The sequence below is a fragment of the Plectrocnemia conspersa genome, unplaced genomic scaffold (assembly GCF_051122295.1).
Source record: "Plectrocnemia conspersa isolate PC_06_02 unplaced genomic scaffold, ASM5112229v1 ptg000009l, whole genome shotgun sequence".
Classification (NCBI taxonomy): domain Eukaryota; kingdom Metazoa; phylum Arthropoda; class Insecta; order Trichoptera; family Polycentropodidae; genus Plectrocnemia; species Plectrocnemia conspersa.
Genome location: NW_028277173.1, coordinates 2,915,767 through 2,943,343, shown reverse-complemented (window position 1 = coordinate 2,943,343; position 27,577 = coordinate 2,915,767). Strand labels below are relative to the sequence as shown.

At 30.7% G+C, this 27,577-nt stretch overlaps 1 protein-coding gene across 1 annotated transcript in view; it reads right to left on the bottom strand.

Moving 5' to 3' along the window:
- Positions 1-27,577, bottom strand: part of LOC148231557 (G protein-coupled receptor Mth2-like) — a 254,151-nt gene that overhangs the window by 82,372 nt on the left and 144,202 nt on the right. Inside the window, exon 6 of the mRNA XM_088192896.1 lies at positions 12,115-12,293. Within this exon, the coding sequence (XP_088049022.1) occupies positions 12,115-12,293 (179 nt within the window). The remainder of the gene's footprint in view (positions 1-12,114; positions 12,294-27,577) is intronic.

Genomic DNA, 27,577 nt, shown 5'->3' with positions numbered 1-27,577 from the left:
TCCAGGTCACGTTCCCCTAAGGCAAACGAACAACTTTTTAATTATTTCTTGGAATGAAAAAAAAAATGCTGATGCGTAATGATTGATGTTGACACAGAAAAGGGTATATGCATACAAGGTTGTGTGTGCTAGTATATGAAGTTATGACGTGCGAATAATTAAAGTGCCGTTTTATCAAAAGAAAATGTGACGTGGAAGCGAGGGGCTTGCACACACGCGCTATGCGAATAGGGCGCGGTTTTAATTTTATAAGAGAGAGGGAAAAATTCTGAGTAAAAACGCACACAAAGTACACGATATGGTAAACAAGTTCGTGGACCAGTAAGTACGCGTATATGGTATCTGTTCCGTAATTATGTAAGAAGAACTACAAATATTTTTTCAATTTAAATAAGCAAATTATATATTTATTTTTTTCAGAATTGTATAAAAAAAGTTTAAAATTACAATTTAACAGGTTACTCCAATGCGTCGCAATGTTCAAAAAATATATTACAGTAAAATCCCTTTGTAACGAATACTGAAATAACGAAATTTCCAGTATAACGAATCTTCAATTTTCCCCGAAAAACTTTCATACGAAATGTTTTCATTGTAACGAAGACTGATCTCAATATAACGAAATATTTCGATCCAAATTTAAGAATGACGTTACAACTTGACACAATATTTCTCCGAATTCAGTTCGTCTTTGACTTGGCGTGCGCCTGATGTTCAGAAGCGACAGTCGAGGTGTTTCGCCGACCCTTAAACATTTTTCCCGTGAGCTTCGCTACACTGAGATTTCACTATATTTTAGTAATATACAAGCCAAACTAAATGTATCTATCAATCTATTTTTTAAACTATATTTTTTAAATTTATTTCGGATAATTATGACTCATTTATATTCCATACTCGATCATTTTTAATTATTTCCAATACATTTTTAAAATCAACCTATTTTATTTTTCAACTTTCAATTCAACTAATTAAAAATACAATCTATATCTTCAAGATTCAGCTACACATAAATCATCAAATTGTGAGTATCTGCTGACACAACGTCTGAATATAAATAAAATTTTGATGTATTTTATGTCTTCTGACATATTGAAAATATTTTAGCTTGTTGAATATGCCAGAACTAAATATATTAATAAATTAAGCATGACAATAAATGTAAGCACAAATTAGTAATTTTAAATATGTTTCGACATCCATTATCTGATAATAGTTTTCAATGACATTCTCATTAACCCTTTAAACGGTATCGCAATACATGTACGACTGTCGATTTTTTACTGTTTTGATATACCCCAGATAGATATATGTTTATTATTTACATATGTAAATAATAAATAAAAAATATTATATTTATATACTATTTCTTTTTGTTAGATTAAATGAACAAAACAAAAATATTTTATATATTTTTTTTTAAATATTGAGAGCCTCTGAAAATATATAATAATAGAAAAGTGTTAAAATAAAGCAATAAAAGTAGTAAAATAAATCAAAGCAATAAAAAGTTCGGAATCTTTGATTTTTTTTCTATAATTTACTATAAAATAACAATAAATAAATAATTATGGAACGATTTATAAAATTAACTCACACCTAGTTGAATACTAACAAATTAAAACATATGTATTAATTAACTCACTACTCAAAAGGTTAAAAAAAAGCCTCATTCATTTATACACTCAACGAATCTTTTTCACGACTAATTAATCGCACGTTTTTGTACATAAGTTATATTATATAACAACTTTACCTTTTTAGATAATTAAAATAAAAAAATAGATACTAATAAATATTTATACACTATTTTTTTAATAATTTTACGAAATTATGTTTTAAATAATAATTGGCAATTAAATATTTTTTATTTATAAATCGAAAGCATTATAATAATTTTAATTATAAGTACTGCTTACCTGTTAAACATAATTTATCAGTAAATCGTTAAATGTATTTAATAATTAAATAGGTAATATTTATTATAATATATCATTATAAATTATTTTTCATCAAGATTTATATTTATTTATAAATTTGGGAAAATTATTTATTTATTTACGTATAGATACAAACTAATTATTCACGCTCTAATTTTTTAATGTTTTATTAAAAATGAATGCATTGTATTTTATAATTATATGTTTTTTTATTTCCATGCATTACGATGCGCAGAATATATATAATATTTTTTTGCAATGGTACTATATCAGTTAAATAATTTGACAGTTAAAAAATCGATAGAATTATGCATACCCAGTGCTGTAAATCACCTATCGTTTGAGCAAATTTTATTCAACGAATTAGTAAAACCTGAACATAAAAATTCTTTCATGACAATATTATAAGGATTACGATATTATATTTTAGACTTGAATTTATGGATAACATTTATATAGTTAATAAAATTTAGAATGCGCTTTATATAAAATTTATATAAAAAAAATTGTGAGGATTATATTTTTTTTTAATTACATTTCCATGGTTATTTATAAAACTTTATTATTAAATAATATTTTGTGAGATGTCAAAATATATATTTTTTTAGCACAGCTCCCATTATTACTGTAATATTTAACAACAAGTCTTTCAGCGCAATCCCTATATTTCTTACACTCATAATTTTATATTCTCAATATTCAAATACGTATGTAAATAATTAATTTTCTGAAATTTATAAATGCATAAATAAACAACAAAGCAAACGTTTCAAGAAATAGTAAAGAAAAAAATATTAAAATACATTTTAATAAATTAAATCAAAGTTCGAATTAATAAACAACTAAACATACAGTATGTAATTATAATAATAATAGTGAGAAAATTAATTTAAATTAAAAAAAACATATTAAATTAAAATATAAAAAAAGGATTTATCAGGCGCGTACGGTGAGATACATTCCATTTCGCTTACTCGCGTGCTAAGTGACGAGAGTGAGTGGGAAATAAGAACGTGCGTTACATGCGTTCCGCACGCTCACCATACGCGCCTGGTCTATAAACATATAAACGAATTTATGAATAAAATAATAATTATTTAAAAATATAAAGAACATGCGAACAATGAAACAATAATAAAATTGCGAAAAATTAATAATAAGTTGGGGTCCATATTATTTAATTTTCGAAACATGCAATTATTATATAATTATATTTATATCACCATTCATTGATATTTTATTTTTAACAAATCAGCAGCTTTTATAACGTTTTCATAATTAAAATGGTAAATATGCTTTCGATTTTTAAATTAAAAATACCTAATTGCCACACTATTATTTAGCCTAAATTTTTTTTCGTAAAACCGGATAAAATTATTTAAAAAGTAGTGAATGAATATTTATTAATATCTTATTTCAATCCTTGATTTTTTTATTTTGTGCCCTGTTCATATTGAAATTAAATATTTTTTCTTAAAAACTTTAACCGTGTGAATGATTTTCTGTGTGAGCAATCTCACCTTGTGAACGATCGATTTTCGTGTGAGAATTGTGACCAATAGTCCGTTAACCATTTTTTTTATCCAAAATAAAACTTAAGGCACTTTTCTAAATAATTTTAAGGTGATCAAAAATATAGTTTCCAGTTAATCAAGCTTAACTTCGCTACGTTTTTTAATCAAAAAAAAAGCGATGCAATTGACCCGCAATTATCCTTATCTGCGATTCATCAAAACTGACATTTAGTTACAGATAGAGAAAAAAAAATATGCGTAATTAAAAAAACAGTGTCAGGTATATTACAATATATACATATATACTATCCCTATATTAGTCCAAGAACTTTTTAATACCAGAGCAAATGTATAAGAGAGGTGTAAAAAAAAAGGAAAATATTCTCAGTGCGTCGATGCTGCGCGCCACCAGATTAAATCCGCTTTTAACGTTATTGCGTTGTTAAACGTTAACGACGTACACGGACCGAAGCACGTACATTGTGCATGTACGTGTACGTCTACGTCGCGATTAAACAATAGTTAAACGTTTACGCGCGTGTTGTGGCTCCAAGATTTGGCCTCAATTAAACCTTACGGTTGGATTAATGCATCGGACTGGGCCGGGTAATCGGAGACGATCAAAATGTCAGTTAACTGGACGATGTGATTCTCTGATAATGATGGATGATTTAAATGAAGATGGACACAATTTAAAGTTTAACTAGAATATTATTATTTTAATTTTGAAAGCACATGTAGACCTGCAAAAAATCATATTTAAGTGAGCTTTGATAATTTAAAAAATACATATATATATGTATATATATATATATATATATATATATATATATATATATATATATATATATATATATATATATATATATATATATATATATATATATATATATATATATATATATATATATATATATATATATATATATATATATATATATATATAGTGCAATTGCATATAGATGTAGTGTGAATCGCAATTACCGAAAACATCGGAAGTAGAGCAGTGAAAGTATCTATTTTGTGTAACGTGCCAACTAAAACTATAGGTATAACTAATAGCATTTAATTGTTAAATGCAGTTTTAAATATATATTGCTTTGGCTTAAATATTAGAGCATCTTTAATATTTTTTACATATTATTAATACGAATTAATATATACATATATAAAATATTCAGGTAAATCATATTATTATTTTTAAACTGTTTAAACACTTTAGCGTTACCCAGCTTGTGTTGTGTAAAGCTCTAGGGTCTCTTAAATATTTCTAAGGTTTCAAACGAAGTCTTGTAATACGCAAGAAATAATACTGTTCATATTTTGAGTCAAAATATTGTTAAATAAACAAAGGGGGATAATTACTTAATATAAATACATAATAACGATGAGTAACAAAGCAACACATGCGTGTATGTTATAGTAAAAAATCATGTTTTCAAGGAAACTAAAAACTTTATAAAGATACTAGAAAATTAACATTATCTTCACAATTTTTAATTTTAATAGATAATAAGAGTATTGTTTTGAAATAGTTTTTACTTGAAAGCGCAGATAAGATTATATTTTACTATTTAAAAATATTTATAAATACAAATTAGAAATATAATATCCAAATCCTTATGCCTGTACTACACTCTCTGGAAGTTGGCAAAGGCTGGCCAAGGACGGAGAATATAGTGGGTTACTTCGGTCGAGTTCGGTTCTGCCCGCTCTAAAATCTCTCGGAAGTTGTCCTAGGTTACCGAAAATGGGAGGTAAAGTGGGGGTAATCCAGTCGATTTGAACAGCTTCGAGTGCTTCCGAACATTGTCGGCAAACGGACCGAAGTCGGAGCTGCTCTTATGAGCGCGAGCGGTGAGATACTTCACCTTTCGCTCTCTCGCGTGTTAAGTGACAACAGTGAGAGGTATAATGATATGGTTTTTTGCAAACTGAGATAGAACGAGTAACTCGGTTCAATTTCACTATGCGCGTAGGCGTCCTATGGTCAACACGCATGACGAGCGCTGCATCGTGGTCACGTCGTCAAGTTATAATACCACATGCTTATCGGGGACTTCAACAGACTCTTACTGACATCTTTTAATATTTTAGGGCACCAAAACTGATTAATTATATTTTTGATAGTATATTCTTAACAGATATCGTTATTATATTTTTTTTAATATAAAAATAATTTGTGGTATTTGATTTTGTTAAAAAAATCGTTTCGAATATCCTTGTATTTTGTATTTATGATTTGTATGTATTTTCCTAGATTGGTATATATAAATGTCACACCATAACGAATTCTTATTTAGAATCGATGGCGACAAATTATAGGATAGTCACAGATGTGGTGTTCGTATTCTGAAGTATCATTTTTATACCTTATGGCATTTTGCAAAAGCCGACAAAGATTTTGCGTAAATTGAATATTTACGACCGAAAAGTTTTCACTGATATTGTATTGGTGACTGCACACACAATTTTTTATAATTATCAGTAGCAAAATTTTAATAATACGACAATTTAAAAATTGCGATTATTCGGCACATTTTTCGATCGCGCGCAAATATGCCGCCGTTCGGACGGCATTTGAAATTTGTGGCAGTGTGACCGCTACTCGGAAGTCGGTGACCTCGGCCGACTTCAGTTGAACTTCGGTTCGGACAACTTCCAGAGAGTGTAGTGCAAGCATTACAATGAATGGATAATTTACATAAAATGTAAATATATTTGATGAAGGATTACAATTTTCTTTAACAAAAAAAAATATTAAAAAATTACAATTTGTAATCATGTTTAAAAAGTAGAACTCTCTTAATCAATTTAAACTACCTGTAATTTTACATGATCTGCTTTTATCTATAAACGTTATCGCGTAATATGTAGCTTTTTCGTACACTGATTATACACACATGTGTTGCTTACATCGTTATTATTATTTTATTACTACATTCACGTAATCAGATATTTATCAAATCCTTTTCCGTTATTCAATTACCAATATATTATTTTATCGGGATGAAAGAAGAACAATATTGTTTATTTAAATATTGTGTAGAATAAAAGTTCAGATTTTGACAAAAATTCTATAAATTAAATTTAATCAAACAATAAAAATATAAAACAAATTTAGTTTATAGAATCATGAATTAAAAAAATTATTGGTAAACAGAAAGAGGTTAGTTTTTCACTATGCCAATTCGCGACTTTATTTAGCGATGATGTAACACAAGCTAAAATAATTTAATTTTAACATTATGTATCCACCATACTTTCCAGACCTTGCTCATTCTGATTATCGTTTGTTCAGGACAATGTTTGGATATTAAAGGACAGATAAAAAGCTCTTATTTTTGCATCAAAATCACAGAAATAATATTTTAATTGCATAAATAAGCTTCTATAAAAATAAAAAAGAGATCTCAGTAGAAACACTTTAGCTGGAGAAACTTCCATTAAAGACATTAGAATCGCTTTTGAGAGCAATTGAAAGTTCTCTCTACGCGTAAAATACTCTGTTTTGTTATGATCTCTTTACATCCCTATGTTATGGCAATCCACTACTTTGACTATCCATTATTTAGATCTATTTAAAATGTAAATCGCAAGGGTTATGAATATGTCATAATTTATAATCATAAAATACGTCGGCGTGACGAATATACTTGTTCAGTACGTCAACAAATTTTAGTCTCGCGCTCAACGCATGGTGCCGACAGAGGAATACGATTGCAATACTATTTCAATAAATGTAGGATTGATTAGATTATGCAACATTGAATCTATCTGTGTGTTATTGTAGTAAATAATACTTAAAACTAAACTACCCCATTATTTAAGCCATGTTTGTAGAACAAAATATGAAATGATTTTGCTGAATGCTAATGTGCAGTATTTCATTTATGTTATTATTAATAAATAACGCCTGCTTACCTGTTCGTGAAGCTTTTGGTTGCAAAAATAATTAAACAAATATTACAATTTAGAAACCATATCGAAAATACTATAATAAATAAAAATAAAGTAGAATATCTTATATATTAAATTTTAAATAAACATTTTAGGCACGACAATACCAATTAGGCAAAGTGACCGAGTTTTTTTATCGCGTAAACATTTAACTCGGGGGTTAATTATTCAAAACAAAATGGCCGTTAGGCGAATCAAAATGGCCGACGCCTCCGTTTCAATTAGCTAAATGTAGTCGTTTGGCCGAAAAGCTCCCCCGGGCGTCCCACTTTTTCGATTATTTCGAAACAAAAAGGGTTGACAGATTTAATGAGCCGTATTTCGCGCGAGTGACCGACAGCGAATAAAAGAGGCTTTTTCAAAAAATGATTAGGCGAAAAGCCACAAACAGCACTCGGTAAATCCAGATGGTAACAGCTGTTTTAACAGCACTTTTTAATGTTCCTTGCTTAGTGATAATGTTTCGAAGCGCTATTAATTTCTTAATGAGCCGAGACAACTTAATATCTTTCGTAATGTTGTATTTCTTAGAGCAATGATACGTGCAGAAATATAATTATATTTCAAGAATATTTTTAATTATTCATAAGGGTAGTAAATTGGCATTTCATTTGACAAAAATAAATAGATGACAGTTTAATATGAAGTCGCGCATATTATGAATATATTTAAGAGTTACTTTTAGATGTGCCAATATGGATCGAATTCCTAATTTAACTAATCCAGTTATAAATAGAATAAGGTGGCAAAATTGCCAAAATCTAAAATCTTTAGGAAATTTTTGCGAAAATACTGTTTTTGATGCAAGTTAACAATGCTAGAAATTTTATGTTGTTATTTTTCGTGTTTTTTATGAATATTGTGGTTGAAAAAGTTTCGAGAAAAGGTCTGAAATCTTTGATAAAACGCGGCGACTCTTTCAGGTCCAAAGTTTATCGCGGAAGGTTTCGAGAAGGGTTTGAAGTCTTTTAATTAAACTCTCTGTAACGTTAGCTTCCAGGTTTATTAATAAACTTATTAACATGATATAAAATATTTGTTATCTTGCTGCGAATCACATTAAGATCGATCTTATCAGTGCCCTGATGGACCAAATGGCACGGAGTATAATGCCTCATATAACAATGGTGAGTTATCAATAAATAAACGAGCAAGTGACCTTTGCAAATTAATATAAAAAAAATATGTGATTTATTATTATTTAATACACACATTACAATCTAAAGCTCTTAACCCTTTGAGTAGTGAGTTAATTTATACACATTAATTTGTTAGTAGCTAGTGAATTAATTTTAAGTATTTTTATATAAATATTTCTGTTAAATATATTTAATATTATTTTATATTGCATTGAAAGTAAATTATAAACAGTAATTATCAACGTTTTATTGACTCAATTTTTTTTACTACTTTTTTGTATAAGTATGTCTTAAAACTATTTTATTAATAAAATTCGTTAATTTATTTTACGTATTTTTTTGTAATAATTTAGCAAAAATATTGCGTAAGTTGTATGTATTTACTATTATGTAATTTTAATTAATTAATATCAATGGTGAAAATTGATTTGATATACGAGTAATCTGAGTTACGAGCGAATTAAACTCGTAAGTCACTGCACCACTGTATAGTATATAAATATTTTATTAATTTATTTAGCTAATGCACCTAATTTTTGAATCGTTAAAATTGTAAAATTTAATATACAGTACAAATTACACAGTAAATTGCGACCGTGCTATTTGGGTGCGTGTAGTTGGGGGACTAGAAAATATTTTTTGCGATATCAGGCGCATGTGATGAGATGTAACAGGCACCCGAATAGCACGTACACAATTTACCGTGCTATTGGGGAGTCTATTGTACATATTATATGTTAATAAAATTAATTATGTTACTGTAATATACGTTTAAATAAAGATTAATCGAAGACTTCAGACTCTTTTTTAAACCTTTACAACCCATAATAACATTTGCGAGCTTCATCGATTTGTAGCCTTAAGTAACATGTACTTTATTTATTTATTTATTTATTAAAATTAAAACCACCGTGACCTGACAGGCAAACCCAATGCGTCACGATAGTCAAAAGTACTAATACATCATAATACATACAAATATAAACAAGACAAAACAACAGACACAAATCACCTCAACAGGTGTGCATTGTCCCATACGAACTGAACCAAAACTCCATATGTGCAAGAGAAAATGTCAATATTACTATGGACAGAATTGAGCAGATAAATAGCCTTGGCCAGAGAAGAGTTGGCAAGTGCTCCAGTTCTAGACTTAACAGGCAAGAATAGTGGACGCGGCCGAGAACTATAACCACCTTCAGGAGCCCACATTTGAAGCTGCTCGAGCACTGAAGGATTGTCTACGATGCCCTTGAGCAATTTCCAGAAGTGTTTAATTACATAAACACTTCTGCGAGTCGACAAAGAAACGTATCCCAGGGCTCCCAAAATAAAAGCACTGGGAAACAAGAACGGATAATACCCGTATTCCTTCAAGTATAAATATCGAAGAAATTTACGTTGTACATTTTACAGCTTCAATTCATTACATTGATTCATTACGCCTGGGATCCAAATGATGGAGCTAGTTTCTAGTATGCTGCGGACTAGAGTATCATAAAGAGTGCGCAATACTAAAGTATTCCTGAAGTAACGCGCATTTCTCAAGATAAAACCGAGCATTTTTAAGGATTTGCTATGAGTCTCTGCAATGTGCTGGCTAAATTTCCAACGTTCTTCGAAAGTCACTCCTAAATCCTTAGTTGAAGAAAACCTTTCCAGAAAATATCCGCCTAGATGGTATGAATATTTTGCCGGCGTTAATGACCTTGAAAATGAAATTGTGTGGCATTTCTTTACACTGAAAGGCAATTGGTTATAGCAAGCCCATTTCCATATAGAGTTGAGATCCTCCTGTAGGTCGAGGGAATCAGAAATATAATGCGTTTTCTTGTAAATTTTCAAGTCATCTGCATATAATAAAAAATCTGATTGCTTTATTGCTGTTTTTATGTCATTAATGAACAATAAAAACAACAATGGACACAAATTGGATCCTTGAGGTACTCCAGTAGGGGTCTTATATCGTTCTGAAAAGGAGTTATTATACTTGACGAATTGATATCTATTGGTCAAGTAATTTGAGAATAGATTTATTAGATCTTCAGAAAACCCGAAATTAGATAACTTTTTTACAAGTAAAGCATGGTTAACTTTATCAAATGCTTTTTCAAAATCTGTGTATACGACGTCCACTTGTACACCAGAGTCCAATGATTTTGAAACATAGTTAGACAGAACCATTAGATTAGTGACAGTGGATCGAGATTTACGGAAACCGTGTTGTTGGTCGAGAAGCATACACCTGCAATGATTAAAAATGTATTTATGCAAAACAATTTCAAATAATGTTGCAGGTGATGAGATCAAAGCTATTGGCCTGTAATTGTCAATCTGAGATTTGGGACCCTTTTTATGAATCGGAGTGACTTTTGAACATTTCCACAATTCTGGAAAACAAGAGGATCTCAAAATTAAATTAAATATAAATTTTAGAGGCTGTAAAATACCAGACTTGCATCCTTTCAGAATGTAGTCTGGAACAAAATCTGGTCCCGAGGTAAAAATGGACTTTAGTCTGCTAAATCCATATTCCATATCAACCAAACTAAAGGTTTTGATTGATAACAAAGATGACCATGAACGATGAGTCTCATCGTAATTAGAATTAAACTCTAAATGTGACCCATCATAAATTATCTTTAAAATAAGTTTTAAGACTATGACTATCGAACATATCATGATATGAGTAATCATACGTAATAATGTTCCTTTCTGTCATATTTTTAGCGAGTATATATAACACAAATGAAGCAGTTAAGCCATACGTTCCAAACGAGACATCTTTATTAAGTTCTTCTCACTTAAAAAAGGACAGTGCCAAAAGAGTAACCCAAGAAAGTAAGAAATAAGACACAAACATTCGTTTCCATTTGGTTCGAACGGCTCGTTTGTTTTGTAGTAAAGCATTAAAATGGCCATATAAATGCAAATGGGTTCGCATTAATCTTGTCGCCGCCGGCGGCACCTAGCGCGTCCTGGCCTTAGTCCTTAAAAGTCCTTTTCAGTCCATGTAAAACAATTGCATCGCTCGTTAGAACGCGAAGAATGAAAAAGGGGTTTAAGCCAAAATTTAACACCTTATAAAACGGCGACATATTTTCAGACAACACAAACTTTACTGTCGTGTTCTGTTTACCTTTCGTCTGTACAAACACTTTCACGGATGTGGCACAATGGGGTTAAATTGTAGCGAAATTGGCGCGTTTGCAGCAAAGAAAATATATATGTAAAATTAAACATTAGCTTTCTTTTGATATCATCGATTTTATTTTTGCAAAATTACATTTAAATTCACTGCAATGTTATAAAGAAGTCCTAATTGATATTAAATGATATATATGTATATATTATTTAAATAATAATAAAACTCTATTCACACACAAATTATCATTATGTAGTACGGGTCAGGTAGTAATAATTTTAATTGCTCATTAGTCGGACATGATCTCTCCTCTATGCGACATTTTGAGGGTCGGTAATTGCTTTCATTTACCCGATCATACAACGCCATTATATTAGTTTACTACATCTAAATCTAGTCGAAGGGTATGTACTTACTTTTGAACCAGCATCTGTTGTCGAAATTGGGTTTGTGCATAAACAATGGCACTCCAGGAGCATACTCGATGGTGTATGTGATCAAGATCAATAATAAAGTGACACTCCAACCGATCGTGTTGTACCACCGCATGACTTTGGACTCGTTGCCAGTGTTGTTCCTACACTCGCTGGTGTATCTATAAAGATGAAAATATCTTAATTAGTATGCATTTTAGACAAGCATTAGCAATTAATAATCTATCAATGAGAATAAGGATAAAAAATGTAAAATGTCCGTTGGGGCTAGAACGTCCGCACTTGCCGACTCGCCTATGGCTATGGCCATTTTGCTCCTTAATATCTGTTTAATGTCAGCTACGAGAAGCTAGTCCGGTTCATTTTGATATTTTGTTTGCTTTTTTATATGTATTATTTTAATTATACACTTTTTGTGTATTGAAATAATACAGTTATTGTTTTTGACTATCGTGACGCATTGGATTAACCTGTTATTTTACGATGGTCTTAATTTAATTTAAATAAACAAAAATGTCGATTTTTGTGTGCTTTGCTGGTAGCAAGTTCAGGGTCTATACTATTTCTAAATTAAAATTATGGGAGTACTCTTTCCAAAGAATCAATTAAAAATATTTTTTGAATTATTTATATGATACAAATACGTAATGAATCGTGCTTTGAGTTTGCGTCATAAAATCACTTAAATGGAGTGATTTTATGATGCAAAAAAACACTTGACTTTTTATAATAATATTATGAGAATCAAATGGAGCACATCTAAACCGTATTTTGACCAATAGGTGAGCGCATAAAAACAATTATCACTTCTCAGAAGTCAAAAATCCACGTCAAAAGCAATAAAATCGTGTCGGCGCCGTCGCAGTGGGAACGCTCGTTACCGAGCGTTCCCACTGCGACGGCGCCGACACGATTTTATTACTTTTGACGTGAATTTTTGCCTTCTGAGAAGTGATAATTGTTTTTATGCGCTCACCTATTGGTCAAAATTCGATTTAAATACACTTTGAACAAGAATCTCATAACAATAAATTTTGTAATAAATACGTCTCTCATATACATTTTTTTATGCGCTTCGTGGCATAGGAAAAGCTGCTTTGAAATTTTTTTAGTGAAATGCTTGACAAGAAGTGAGTTCTAGCACCTTTTTTGTTTAAAAAAAAGGCCCAGGTATACGTATTATAAAACATAGCAATTTTTTTTGCTTTTAGAATGCATGAGTAATTATATACAGTTTCAATTTTGTAACTTATTATTTACTACTAACAAACTTGAAAGAACTATCGTATAATTATTAACACAAAGTTGCGTAAAATTAACAATTATAATGAAGATATATATCTGGCTTCAATTAAATAAAAAATATTTATATAAAAATTCAGTTAATATGTGCTTTATTTGATTCTTAGTTATTGTAACTCATAATATTGTTAGAAAAAGTGTCTTAATATGAATGTTAGATAACGGGACACGGTCAATTGGGCGACGGTCAAATGGGCGATGGTCTTTTGGGCGATACAATAATAATGCATTACAAATAAATTTGATGCAAATCATGATCTTATAATTAATTAAATAATTAACATAATTTAATACATATTAAAATATATATATATATATATATATATATATATATATATATATATATATATATATATATATATATATATATATATATATATATATATATATATATATATATATATATACATATACGTACATACGAAAATATAAGTAATATTTTTTAGAAAATAATTAAAAGATGAAAACATTATTCGGTCTATATACTTATATAAAATATATGTATATATTTACTTATCATTTGTGAATATTTAATCATAAAATATCACTTAAACAGTTTGATTTTTTTATTCAAGAATTTAAGAGATCATAAAATACTTCGGCTTAAGTCGGTAATTTTATTACAAATACCTACCTGATAAATGTTTATGCAATTACGCAATTTACGCAATTTTTTTTTATGTTTTGAGCCTTGGAAACTACTGTGAGAACAAATTTTGAAAATTCCAAAAATCGCATATTTTACAGTTATTTATTTTAAATTAAATAGAATAGTTATATATAAATATAATAACACAGAACTAGCGCTGATAAGTGTTTATCGTAGATTTTTCGCTTTACACGATTTTTTTTATATTTTGAGACTTATAAATTACTGTGAGAACAATCTTTTGGAATTTCCAAAAATCGCATATTTTACCGTTATCTATTTTAAACTGGATAGGGTAGTTATATATAAATATAATAACCCATAAATAGCGCTGATAAATGTTTATCGTGGATTTTGCTCTTAACGCGAATTTTTGAGCCTTGGAAATTAGTGTGAGAATAAACTTTGGGAATTCACAAAAATCGCATATTTTACAGTTGTCTATTTAAAACTAGATAGGGTAGTTATATATAAATATAATAACCCATAACTAACGCTCAGTATACTTTTTAATTTTGACTGAAAACGTTCGCAAAAAGTTTCGTTGCGTCTTTGAAAAGTGTTTTTGTCGTGGTTTTAAAACATTTTGTCACAGTGTCATTGTGTTTTTGGTAAAAAATTCAGTACAGCAAGAAAATAAGTATGTATCTTTTTATTCACATGTGGGTTATATTTTATGTGTTATTTATTAATAATTAATTTTTATAGATCATTGTTGAGAACGACTAATTTGAGTTACCATAGTTTATATTCTTCATAAATGGATAAATCAGGCATATTAAGTCAAAAAGACAAGGAAAAATATGTTTGCAATGAATATCTTTATGAAAAGAATAGACCAAAGAATTTTTATAAAAATTTTGAGGTACAATAGAGAAAATATCAAATACGTGATATTGCATATAATTATAATATGAGTTAATAATTTTAAAATAAAATTGTTTTTCATTTATATCAATCGCCCACTTGTCCGTCGCCCAATTGTCGCGTACCGCTAGATAACTGAGGGTTTTTTACGTCATAAAAGTGATTTTATGACGCAAACCCAGAGCACAAACAATCCATTACATCTCTATATCATACAAATTTGTACGGAAAAAATATTTTAAATTTATTCTTTGGAAGTAGTAAAAAGTTTTTGCTCTTCTCCTATACTTTTAATTTAAAAATACTACTACTTTTCAACTATTTGCGCAATAGGTCACCATAACAACTGCTTGAACAACGAAAAGAGAAATCTTTTACACATTTCAGTTGCACGAAAGCAAGCTAGTATATGCTTTCTTACAAATATGATCATGATAAATTGGCAGGTTTGCCTAATGCATCATGATGACCATTATGCAAAAATTAATAAATATTTTGAAAAAATATTAAAAAAAAACAATTTTGCTGCACACCTAAAATAGATTAGCACCATTGATTTTTTCTGTTTAAAATCAACGTCAAAAGCAATAAAATAGTACAGTTGCAGCTAACTCAAGGTTATCAAGCGTTCATATTATGACTTTTATAGCAACGAGTGTTCCCACTGCGACCGCTACGACACGATTTTATTGCTTTTGACGTCAATTTTTGACTTTACTAAAGGGATATTGAGCAAAATTTTATTAAGATGTGATTATATTGTTATAAAAAGTTTTAATATAAACGCTCGATTCGCTTTTAAGCTTAAAATCAAATTTACAAAAATATTGTAAAAAATAAAATGTTTTTTTTTTAATACTGTTAAAATATTAATTAATATATAATAAATCTCAGGTCGAAGTTATTTTCAAAGTAGATGGAATAGTGTAGGTAGTAAGTCACGTAATTTGAGAGGTAAGGCACATCCTATATGTTATTTTGTCTATGCATTTACACTTGCAAATGCATAGAGCTGCTATAATTTATATATTTAAAAAATATTAAATATATTTTTAGTGACTATAAAAAGCTAATTAATTCGTGGTTATTATATAAATTTAAGTCGAGTTTGACAGCTAGCTTAATTTTCCATAATTTTTTTATTAATAATCACTATAAAAATCAGAAAATCATAGTTCTGCTAAAAAAAGTCATAGAAAAACAAATAGTATATAGATGTGGTCCAAACAGCTGCACCGCTAGCTCCGATATCATTTATACGACCGTTTCAAATATTATAAAAAAAAATAACTCATCAGACTAAAGGTCTGATAAACAATAGCGTAATATTTGAAGAAATTCACGAGACTACCTGCTAGAACATCCGTCCTATTGAGCACTGGGTGAATCATTAAGTGATGCAATTGGCACACCAACATCCGCATCTGTGATTTAACAGAGATATCACAAATCATGCGTTTTAAATATATAACACTTTATCACATCGGCAAACGAGAAAACATTTCAAGACGAGACGGATTCGAGGCAAACCAAGAGAGACAGTTTGTATGCATTTCAAAATTACACTGTGTTTTAAAATACGATCTATCCTTACCGATTTTAATATGGACTTCTAACATAAAAAGGCGAATCAAAGTATTTTTAAACCGAATTTTGGTCAATAGGAGAGCGCAAAAACAATTATCACTTCTCAGAAGGCAAAAATTCACGTCAAAAGTAATAAAATCGTGTCGGCGCCGTCGCAGTGGGAACGCTCGGTAACGAGCGTTCCCACTGCGACGGCGCCGACACGATTTTATTGCTTTTGACGTGGATTTTTGCCTTCTGAGAAGTGATAATTGTTTTTTGCGCTCTACTATTGAGCGAAATTTGGTTTAGTGTGCTTTTTTCGATTCTCATTCGTAATATTGTTTTATTATAAACGCATGATAATTGGGCTTTCAACACGATGGCATGATTTTATTGCTTTTGCCCTGAATTGAAAATTCACTATATGGCAACACTGAGCAGCAAAGACACGACTTATTATCAGGTAAATATTATGAGTAAATATTTTTTAATGTATTTCGCATAAAATATGATTTCAGAAAATATGTCGCAACGGTGGCTAATTTTTATATTTATTTGTAGCATATAAAGGGTTAACTCGTACCTATTATTATTTACGACGTTAAAATATATATAAAATGTCATTTTTGTCATAAGGCCCGGAATCATTGTTTTCTAAGGGTCTGGTTTCGCAATAGTTAATCAATTTTGTGCTTATGTGTTTCATGTCTAAAAAGCTTTTCTATCGTTCATAATTTATTTTATTATTACTTTTATAATTCAATAACAAAAAAAACACATAATATACCTTCATATGTAAACGATATTTTATATCAAAATGAAATAATACCCACGTTGAAAATTTCTCTCTCACAGCGTATTAAAAATAAATAATTAATACTTTGCTGAAAGAAAACATTTGATACGATTTTTTTACTTCATTGTAAAGCACGCTATTTACGCGTGTTTTCAAAATTAATTCCAAACGAAAAGCACAAATATTTTTTTTAATTATCAATTCGCACGTCCATCACGGCGGCCCCACAATCTGATACATAAAAATAATGAAAATACAAAATTTGCATGTGGTATACGCGGGGTTAATCCGCAAAGGGTGTGTTTTTAATCGCACCCACCAAAACATTGTTCCCATGAAGCTGGCCCTTTTTTAACGATGTGAATTCTGCGCTTTATATTATGTAAAAAAGAGACCGCCCGCCAATCTGCGCGATAAAAGGATCGGTATATTTCAATATTTCGGCGATTTTACTCTAAAATATGAAGTAATTAAAAATGATTTTATAACGTTTTTATTTTAATATTTTAATAACATATTTTATCAGACATTATTATTTATATTGATTAATATATAATTCGCATACATTTTCACTGTTTATTTTTCCGCAGCACATTTTCAGTCGATTACGTCAGTATGCTAATTGTTCCATCTGCTTCAACAGTTTCATCTGTTTTACGTTACTAACAGAGCTACCGCTAATTGGTTTTGAAATAATAATAAATTATCAAATTAACTTTTCCAGGCGTGTGCTATCTTATCGTGATTTTTCATCCAAATAAAAAACAACATTTTCACACAATTTTCTAAAGAAACCACCTTCATTTATCATTTTCGTGGGGAAAAAGAGACGTGACACTTTTACCGGAATTGTCCGACGCGTCACACCGGAACCAGAAACAGTCGACCTAGTCTCTGTGTCAGAACTTGTCGGTTCGTAATTAACGATTTATTTTTCTTCTCGTGAATATAAGGTTACGAAGCTTCGTTTTGATCAAGTTATTATTATTATCCGGAATCTCTGCTATCTAGAATACGGTGTATCAAATTTTAATCAACGCAATTGGCTTTGGACCTTGCTATATTAATAATATTCTGAAGATCCTAAACGCCCAATTATTCAAACTTTGTTTTATGAATGTGTGTAGAACAAACGCTACATATATACATATATTTAACCGCAATACAATCGTTGCAAGTTGCAATGCTTTAGAATTAATTTAAGGTTAAGGATTGACTTATTATCATGCATATAACATAGCCTTAATCAATCATAGCCCTTCGATAGCTAAGCTATTATATCATCCCCTTATATTTTTAACAAAATAAAATAAAATATATCCAATAACATAAAATGTCATATTCTACTAAAACATCATCAATTAATATTTTTTTATTTAAAATTTGATTTCAGTATTTTATGATGTATTATTTTTTCGAATTCGTATCATATTTGTTGTGTATTTTAATAGTACAGTGAAATCTCAGTATAGCGAAGCTCATGAAACAGAATAAAAAAAATTCGTTATATTGAATGTAAAGAAGATGGTAAAATTTTTGTCTATTTTTAAGAATATTATAATGAACGAAACATAATTAAAAAAAAAAGTTTGATGGTCGGCGAAACACCTTGAACACATCTGGCACACGCCAAATCAACAACGAACTGAATTCGAAGAAATATTGTGTCAAAATATTTCGTTATACTGAGTTCAGTTTTCGTTACGTAAGTTTTTCTGGGACAAATTGAAGTTACGTTATACTGTAAATTTCGTTATTTCAGTATTCGTTACAAAGAGATTTCCCTCTAATATGTCACGATAATCTAAATTTATTTTTAAATAAATTAATAAAATAAAAAAAATATTTAAAACATAAATGACACCTTAAATTCAGATAATTGTTTATTAAAAATAACAAAATTGCTTAAATAATAAATATTTAGACATTTCTATGCTAAAAACTGGTAGAAACTAAGGATCGAAGTCTCCGTTTCGTATCGATTGAGTAACGATAATTTTCGATAACGACAACGATAATTTTTCATTATCGATTATCTTTCGATATCATTAATGAACGATAGTGAATTTTTTTACTATCGATCTCTAACGATAATGATCAATAGTGAACTATATTATTGTTTGCTTAAGCAATATTTGGCGGGTAAGTACAAAATAAAATAATGTTAACCAATGGCGCGCGTTTATGGCAGAACTAGTCCTGATATTAGAAAAAGTTAAAGATGTGAGTGAGGGACTTTCTGTTGATGATTCACTGACCGCTCAAAAAATATTCCCATTTCTCTTATCTTGGAAAAGTGCTCACTGCTGATCTAAAACAACAACTCACGAAAGAATTCATCACTGAATTTCAAAAACAAATGGAACGAGTTTTGCCGAAACCTAGTACTAAATAGCAACATGTACGTATGGCTAATCAACTTTACCCGTATTATAAGGGATTACCTCTTACTCAGTTCAACAAGGAAGAGTCCACTCTAAGAAGATTTCTTGACTCACATCCATCGTCTCAAGAGATTGAACAGGAAACTCCAACAAGACAGCATATCGGACTGGCCATCGACACATGGATTTCATGGATCAGTTAGTGGCTGTAAAAGCTCAACATGCGACTCTAAATCGGATAAAATCGGCAGTGGAAAAGTAGTATGACTCCTTTAAGATTTATCCCGGACATTCATCTTATAAAATTTATGTATTAACCTGGTGGAAAGACTGCAGAAAATGGCCAGAAAAGGGAACGGGTTTTTTCTGCTAGAGGAAGCCTCGTAACATCTCAGAGTATAAGGTTTGACCCGTCAAATGTTGAAAAGATTCTCTACATACAAGTGAATGACAGTAGAGTCCGCGTCACTAAATACAACATGGGAATTCCTACTGTTGAAGAATTACCTGTCGAAGAGAGGGATGATGAGGAGAGTGGACCATCATTTTTAACTTCAAGAAGTCGTGCTAGTTCTGCATCCAGTGCAGAAAGTAAGTATTCCCGAAACACTGAATGTGACTTCAAGAAAAGCTCAAGACAGTTACCAAAAACTTAAAAAAAAAAGTTACAAAGAATTGTGTATACTCCAGATTCAGACTCAAAAGATGTTGTTGTCAGCATTTGTCCTTCAGAGACTATCAGTGCAAGTTACACAGAATCAGAGGCAGATACAGAAACTGATTAAAGACTTATCTTGCTGCGAATGCATCAATCTGTGGCGTAGCTATGGTGGGGCGGAGGGGGCGGGCCGCCCCGGGCGGCACTTGCTTGGGGGCGGCATATTTGCGATGGGATCGTCTAGTGTAGTTCTTAACCCTGAATGCACTAAAACATATATACGTCCACGAATAACAAGGTCTTAATAATAACCAATTTATTATTTAAAAAATGCTGATTTTATGACCCTGCAAAAAATGTATGGGAGGGGGCGGCAATTTTAAGGATCGCCCTGGGCGGCACATACCCTAGCTACGCCACTGGCATCAATGCATCTTAAAAAGTGATTAAAATAAGGTGAATTTTTTGAAATTTTAATATTTGTGATTTTTTGGCTTTAAAGATAAAGTAATATTCTTATTATTATTGTTCTGGTTATTTTAATTTATAACTGGTAATTTCAGATAATTTTGTAATATTAATAATTTAACAAAATTTTGTTAACAAATTTTATTTTTTATTACAAATGAAAGTTACAAAATTTATCGTTAATTTTTGAGGTTGTACAAAATTAAACAATATTTATATTAATATTAAACGATATTAATCGAAAACAAACGTGCATTATCGATTACACGAACGGTAATATCGATCAAACGATAAATTTCGACCATTATCGATTTAATCGATAATTTTTTTTTTATCGTTTCGAACATTACGCTCCTTAGTAGGAACGTGGTTAACCGTTTGTATGCCACGGATGCCATAAGAAACTCTATTTAGTCCAGTCAAATAAGGCGAAATAAAGGCTAAACCTCGGAATGAAAGATACCAAGCTGAAATTTTGCACAGACCTTCGTTTTGATGTTCTAAGGACATGGTGAAAAGTCTCATAAAATATCGTGTCTGCTAATCAAGATATCAAAGGTCACAAAATTTGTTTTTTTGCAAATATCTCGCGTTTTATGCGTTGCACGTCATTAGATGCTTCACAAAACTTGTAAAGCATAAAATTATCTACAAGTTTAGTTACAATATTTTGTATCATTAACCGTTTTTGAGATATAGCGCGAAGAGTGGGAGGCGTACATCCGTTTATAGAATCCAGCGAGTATTTCTACCTGCTTAACTTGGTATAAGCTTTGAAAAAGTAAACAATCGTGAATAAAGTGGTCTCGGCAAGTCGTTTGAACCATAATTTTATTACTTTCTTCATTGTATTATTAAGAATTAAAAATGAAATATTGCTCGACAAGAAATTTGTGCGAAAAAATTGAAAGAGTTGAGAGATGTACTTACGGAGTATGTACCAGATGATAAGAAGATCATTTCCAAATAAAGAGAAAAATAATTAACTGAAATTATAGTTATAACGAAGATTGGATCATTCCCTATTTTTTCTTTTCGCGATGCTCAAGCTTAAGTTTTATCCATAGCTTGGTATGAAAATAAAAAAGGCACTTCGGAAGAAGAACACTTGCGCGTAGTGGAAGCTGCTGCGGCGATTATTAGAGAAGATATTCGATCTTCTGTTGTTGAGACCAAGTCTTATCCGCCCCCGAGTAAAATATTAATGAAGAAATTCCGAAAACTTTATTACATTTTCTGCAAGAAGTTATTATAAAGAACAGAAAAGGAAAGACGGGGCATTTTAAAACGAAATACACAGCTATAAGTCATGCTATAATGACTTCCATACGAAAACGGTCCTTTTCTTCGCAGTTATTAATAGGCCTAGCAAACATCCAAAAAGACTTCAATGTTTTGTCAAGTTTAGGTTTTTTCGCTTCATATAGTGATACTGTAAAATGTTAAATTTCAGCTGTTTATCACCCACAGCCTCGTAATCAACCATCATAGTCAAGTGCCTTAGTACAGTATGCAGCAGATAATGCAGAAAAATATTTATACTCTTGATGGCTATAATACTGTTCATATAATGGGAATGATAAAAATAATCAGGGCTGTGGAGTCGTTAAAAAAAAACACGACTCCGACTCCGACTCCGATTCCGATATTTACCAACAACACGACTCCACTCCGACTCCGACTCCGACTTCGACTCCGACTCAAAAAAGTTTAATTTTATCAGGTATTTTTGGTGTTTTTCTACACGTTTAATATTCATACGCTATACACATTCATTATTACGCAATTAAAAATTCATAAATTTCATAATTTAAAAAATGCTCGGAGTCGCTCATTTTTCACGACTCCGACTCCGACTCCAACTCCGGCCAAAACACCACGACTCCACGACTCCAACTCCGACTCCGACTCCGACTCCACAGCCCTGAAAATAATAACTCCAAAATCTGAAGTTATATCTGATGACCGCATAAAGAAATTTACAACAAAACCAAGTGCAAAGGAGTTAGCAGCACTATCACATATACCCCTTCTAGTGTATGAACATCATGTCGTACCCGGATTGAGCAAGAGATTCAAGTTCAAAATTTTAATGATGTAGAAGAACTAACCGAACAAATATTTAATGTAGTTGATTTGTTGTGGAAGTACGGAAAGTGGAAAAATATCTCACCGTTGCCAGGGTGGAATGGATTTATTGAACAACTTACAAAAAACAATGAGAACTTTGTAACTTCTCGGATTCTGTTTCTTACTTTTATTCATCATCCTGTGAGTAATATGGACACAATTTACACTACATTACAGTGTGCTATAAACACTGCCAAGAAACATGAACAAAGAACATGCTTAATAACTTTTGATCAGCCGTTGTACATAAAAGCACGTGACATCGTAGCAGCTTCAGATGCTAGCTCAGACTTGTCCAGAGTAGTTGTGAAACTAGGAGGCTTTCGTATGATTATGTCTTTTATTGGATGCATAGGGTATATAATGAATGGAAGCGGAATCAAGGAAGCTCTCAGTACAATTTATGCATCGAATTCTGTCGACAAAATGTTGGATGGTCCCGCTTTTGCAAGAAGTATCAGAGGCCATACGTATTACTTTTTGCATTATCGATGATGATGCGCTATATCTCGAAAACCATTAACCATACGAAGAAATAAATTACAACAAACTTGTAGAAAATTTTATTTTCTATAAGTTTTGTTAAACATTTAATGACATGCGACGCAAAAGAGGCGAGATATTTGCAAAAAAACGATTTTTATGACCTTTGACCTTTAATATCTTGATTAGCAGACACGATATCTTTTGAGACTTTTCACCATATATTTAGAACGCCAAAATAAAGGTCTGTGCAAAATTTCAGCTTGTTATCTTTCATTCCGAGGTTAAACCCTTATTTGACTGGACTAATTTAGTTGTAACCGTATTGCCACGAACTTCCTACGAAACTCGCAAAAATTCGCAATTATGGAAAAACGTCTAAAATTATAACCACCCTATTACATTCATAAAATGGTGAAAATTCAATGTTAACGTTTAAGCGTCGCCATGTCTGACATAAGCAACTTGTGCCTTTGTAATTTTTAATAACAATGGCTAGCATTAGAGTCGTATATTACGCCAAGGTACTTTGGCACATAAAGGGTTAATATGAATCAGGTAAAGGTGGAAATGTTGTAATATGTGCTTACATATAACAACAATCGTTAAACTTTTAAACAGCAATTAATTGATGATATTATTATTTTATTAAAACATCCAGATTTTTAATAAGCGTGCTAAAGATAAAAATGTTTTCACCGATAGCATAAGGAGCTGGAGCTCACCTATGTGTAAGAAAATGTTTTTTTTGTATTTTTTTTTAATTCAATACACAAATAAAAAATTATTTGCTTTTAACGTCAAAAATCTACTTTGATTTTTGCAAGTATGTTTGCAATAATAAATATTTTGTGTTTTGGGTCCATATATTTATGAGTCAGAAATTTCTTATCTTAACAGCTTAACGACCGAGGACTCACCCACGAGTCCTGAGAGTACCTTCTGTAGCGGCCGAGGACTCGCCCATGCGTCCTGCGTTATGCGTCTTCTTTTATTAAAAATACACTATGATACAATACAGTTTACCCCTATATTATAATGCAAGATGGTAGTATACTATTTCTACCTAATATAAAATATAAAATAAATTATATTTTACTTTAATTTTTCGTAAAAAGAGTCGTTTTATCCCACTGCGTCGCAATGCAACGAGTCGTCGCCTATTTTAGTTTGTTATATTCTAATATTTTTGGGCTAGTGTGTTGTTTGGTAACGGTTCTCCAAGCCGCTCCCACTTACAGTGACCATATTTTTTGCATTGTGGAATATAATATTTTTATTTATTGTTGTTGTTATTAATAAGTGATAAGTTATAGTAAAAGTTAGTTAATAATAATAAAAACAGCGAATTGCGTATTTACAAAAATAGTTTAATAATCATTAAAAAAATTTTTGAAATTTGACAACGTTGATTAGTGCACGATTTTTTTTGAACACCACATTAGCTTAAAAATGTGATAATTAAATTAATAACATGTATGTTTAAATGCCTCTAAATTTTTTTGTATAAACGATTTATAAAAAAATATCCATTTATAATAAATAATAATTTGCACTCACTAAATTTTTTGGCGTCCATTTTCTGCGTACAACCGTTTCGAACACATTTATTTTCATAATTACACTGAGTGATACGTGTAAAAACATTTGTCATTATGAAGAAAATGAACTGGATGAGTGCAAATTTGTCACACGCGGTCTATGTTCACGTACACTTGAATTAAAATTACTTTCGCACACATCACTATGTTCACAATCACTGGGGGCGTTGGACAACGCGCCATAAAATTTTTCCAAAAAGGTTTAATTTCTTTCGTCCATTTTGCTGTGATTGAAAATAAAAATTTTAAATCAAAATCACAATCACAAAATATCACAGAGAGAAGACCAATTTTCGCGATACGTTTCGACCGATAGTTTAGAGGAGACTAAATAGCATTACTTCGATTATAAAATGCATTTTTTTATATGTGTGGAATTCCCAAATTTGGGAATTCCACAATAAAAAAGTGTCATATACCCTAATAGATTAATTCTTAAAAGGTATGCACAAGGTAAGCTGATAAGACGGGACAGGTAGTGGCAATTTACCTTTTTAGAATAACATTGATTGTAATTTATAGTAAATATTTAATATTATATTTGAAAACAAGTTTTTTTTCGTTATATCACTTAATTATGCGGCCTACAGATTTAGAAACACTGGTTAAATGACGTAATTACAATATATTTATGCAAAAAATCATAAGGAAGCTACAAATTAAATTTCGATAAAATATATTATTTGGTTTATAGGGAATTTACTAAAAAAGGTGATTTTTTGCTATTATTCCGCGAAATCTCCCGGCCACCAAGGAAAGTTCGGCAAAAAACACCGGGCGTTAAGCTGGTAAAAAATATAGTGCTTAGATCTGTTATAAGATAAAGAATAATAAATTAACAATAACATTAGATAAAATCGTAAACTATTTTTTTTAATAATAATTTCCTAAATAAAATATTATCATAATATTTTTGTGATTTGCTAAACACCTTGTAGTGTATGCGAATATTGTGGGCTGATCTAACTTGTGTTTCATGTAAATAACCAATACAAAATTAATTAGAAAATATCTTTCCTAAGATTAGAGCCAATCTATCTATCGCAAGTGCAGGTAGTAAATTGTCAACAATGAACCTTTTAGAAATGGGTGTTGGCCTTCGCTCAAAGCATACAATATAATTAGAAAGAAACTGTTCTGAGAATTTATGTTTGGTTTTTTGTTTATATCACCTATATAATACCAAATTATTATTATGGAAAGAATGAAAATGATGAATATAAAATATATTGAAAGCATACATGTTACTTTTAATTTATTTAAGTGCAATAAGCAAAATATTTTTAGTGAAGTGTACCGTAAATTCATTTCGTGAGTATGGGCATACAAATGGTTAGACCCGGTGGCCCAGAAATAACAAATCAAAATTTTTATTTTTAAATTTTAAAAGTGATAAAAATTCAGGTAATTAATACTAATTTATTGAAGAGTCTCACTTACTTTGTATTTGTAAGATGTTTGCCAATGATATAAATTTGTTTTTGAAACTATTATTTCAAACAAATTGGACCCACAGGTTTAGAAACACTGGTTAAATGACGTACTTGACAGGTATTTATGCGAAACATCATAAGGAAGCTACATATTAAATTTGAATACAATATCTTAATTGGTTTACAAGTTATAGGGAATTTACTGAAAAAGATAATTGTTTGCCATTTTTCCGTGAGATCGTCCGGCCACCAAGCAAAGTTCGGCAAATAAATACCGGTCGGCAAATAAATAGGGTGAGTGTGACCAATATACACACTGAAAAGATTTCTTAAAGGTTAGCATAATCAAATTATTCTCCTGATTTTATTGATTTAGCAGAAGAAATAAAAACACGAATTTTCCATTAAACTAACCACAGAATTGATGTGCAAAAGCAAATTTCCTTTAATAATTTATAGTGTTTATTATTGTAAAAGCGTTCCGTCATTAACTTGTCTAGAGAGCTTCAATTTGTTAAATATTTCGGGAATATGAGTCGATTCCGACAACAAACAAGTCAATCACCCCTGCTGACAGAAATGACAAAGTTTGACCTATTTAATACGCTCTTTTCTAATTATACTTCTAACAATTATAGGCACAGAAAAGACAATTTGCTACACATATCAATGAGTAGACAACATCACTTAAGTGGGTGGGCTCAGGCGGGTACCAAAACGTCCATGCATGCCGTCCACGTTTTATAATCGAAGTAGTCCTTTCGTTCGCTAGGGTCGAATAATCCCGAGGATAATAGATTTTTCCAGCTGGTCCTAATGCTTGCTTGACTGGCGATAAGAAAAATCTATCCAATGGCGGCGACCGTTGTGTTTTCTATTTGGGACTTATTCAAATCCCGCGCCGCGGAATCGAATCCCCTAAACCGCGTTTGATAGACATTGTTGTTACCGATATGTGCTGACACGACCCCCAGGATAGATATAGATAGGTAGACTAAACTGACGAAAATTGAATATTATTTCAATTTCGCGTACAATGGGTTGGGTTAGTGCTTTTAAAGCTCAGGGGCAAAACTGTTATTGGAGCTATCGTGAAACTTTGTTT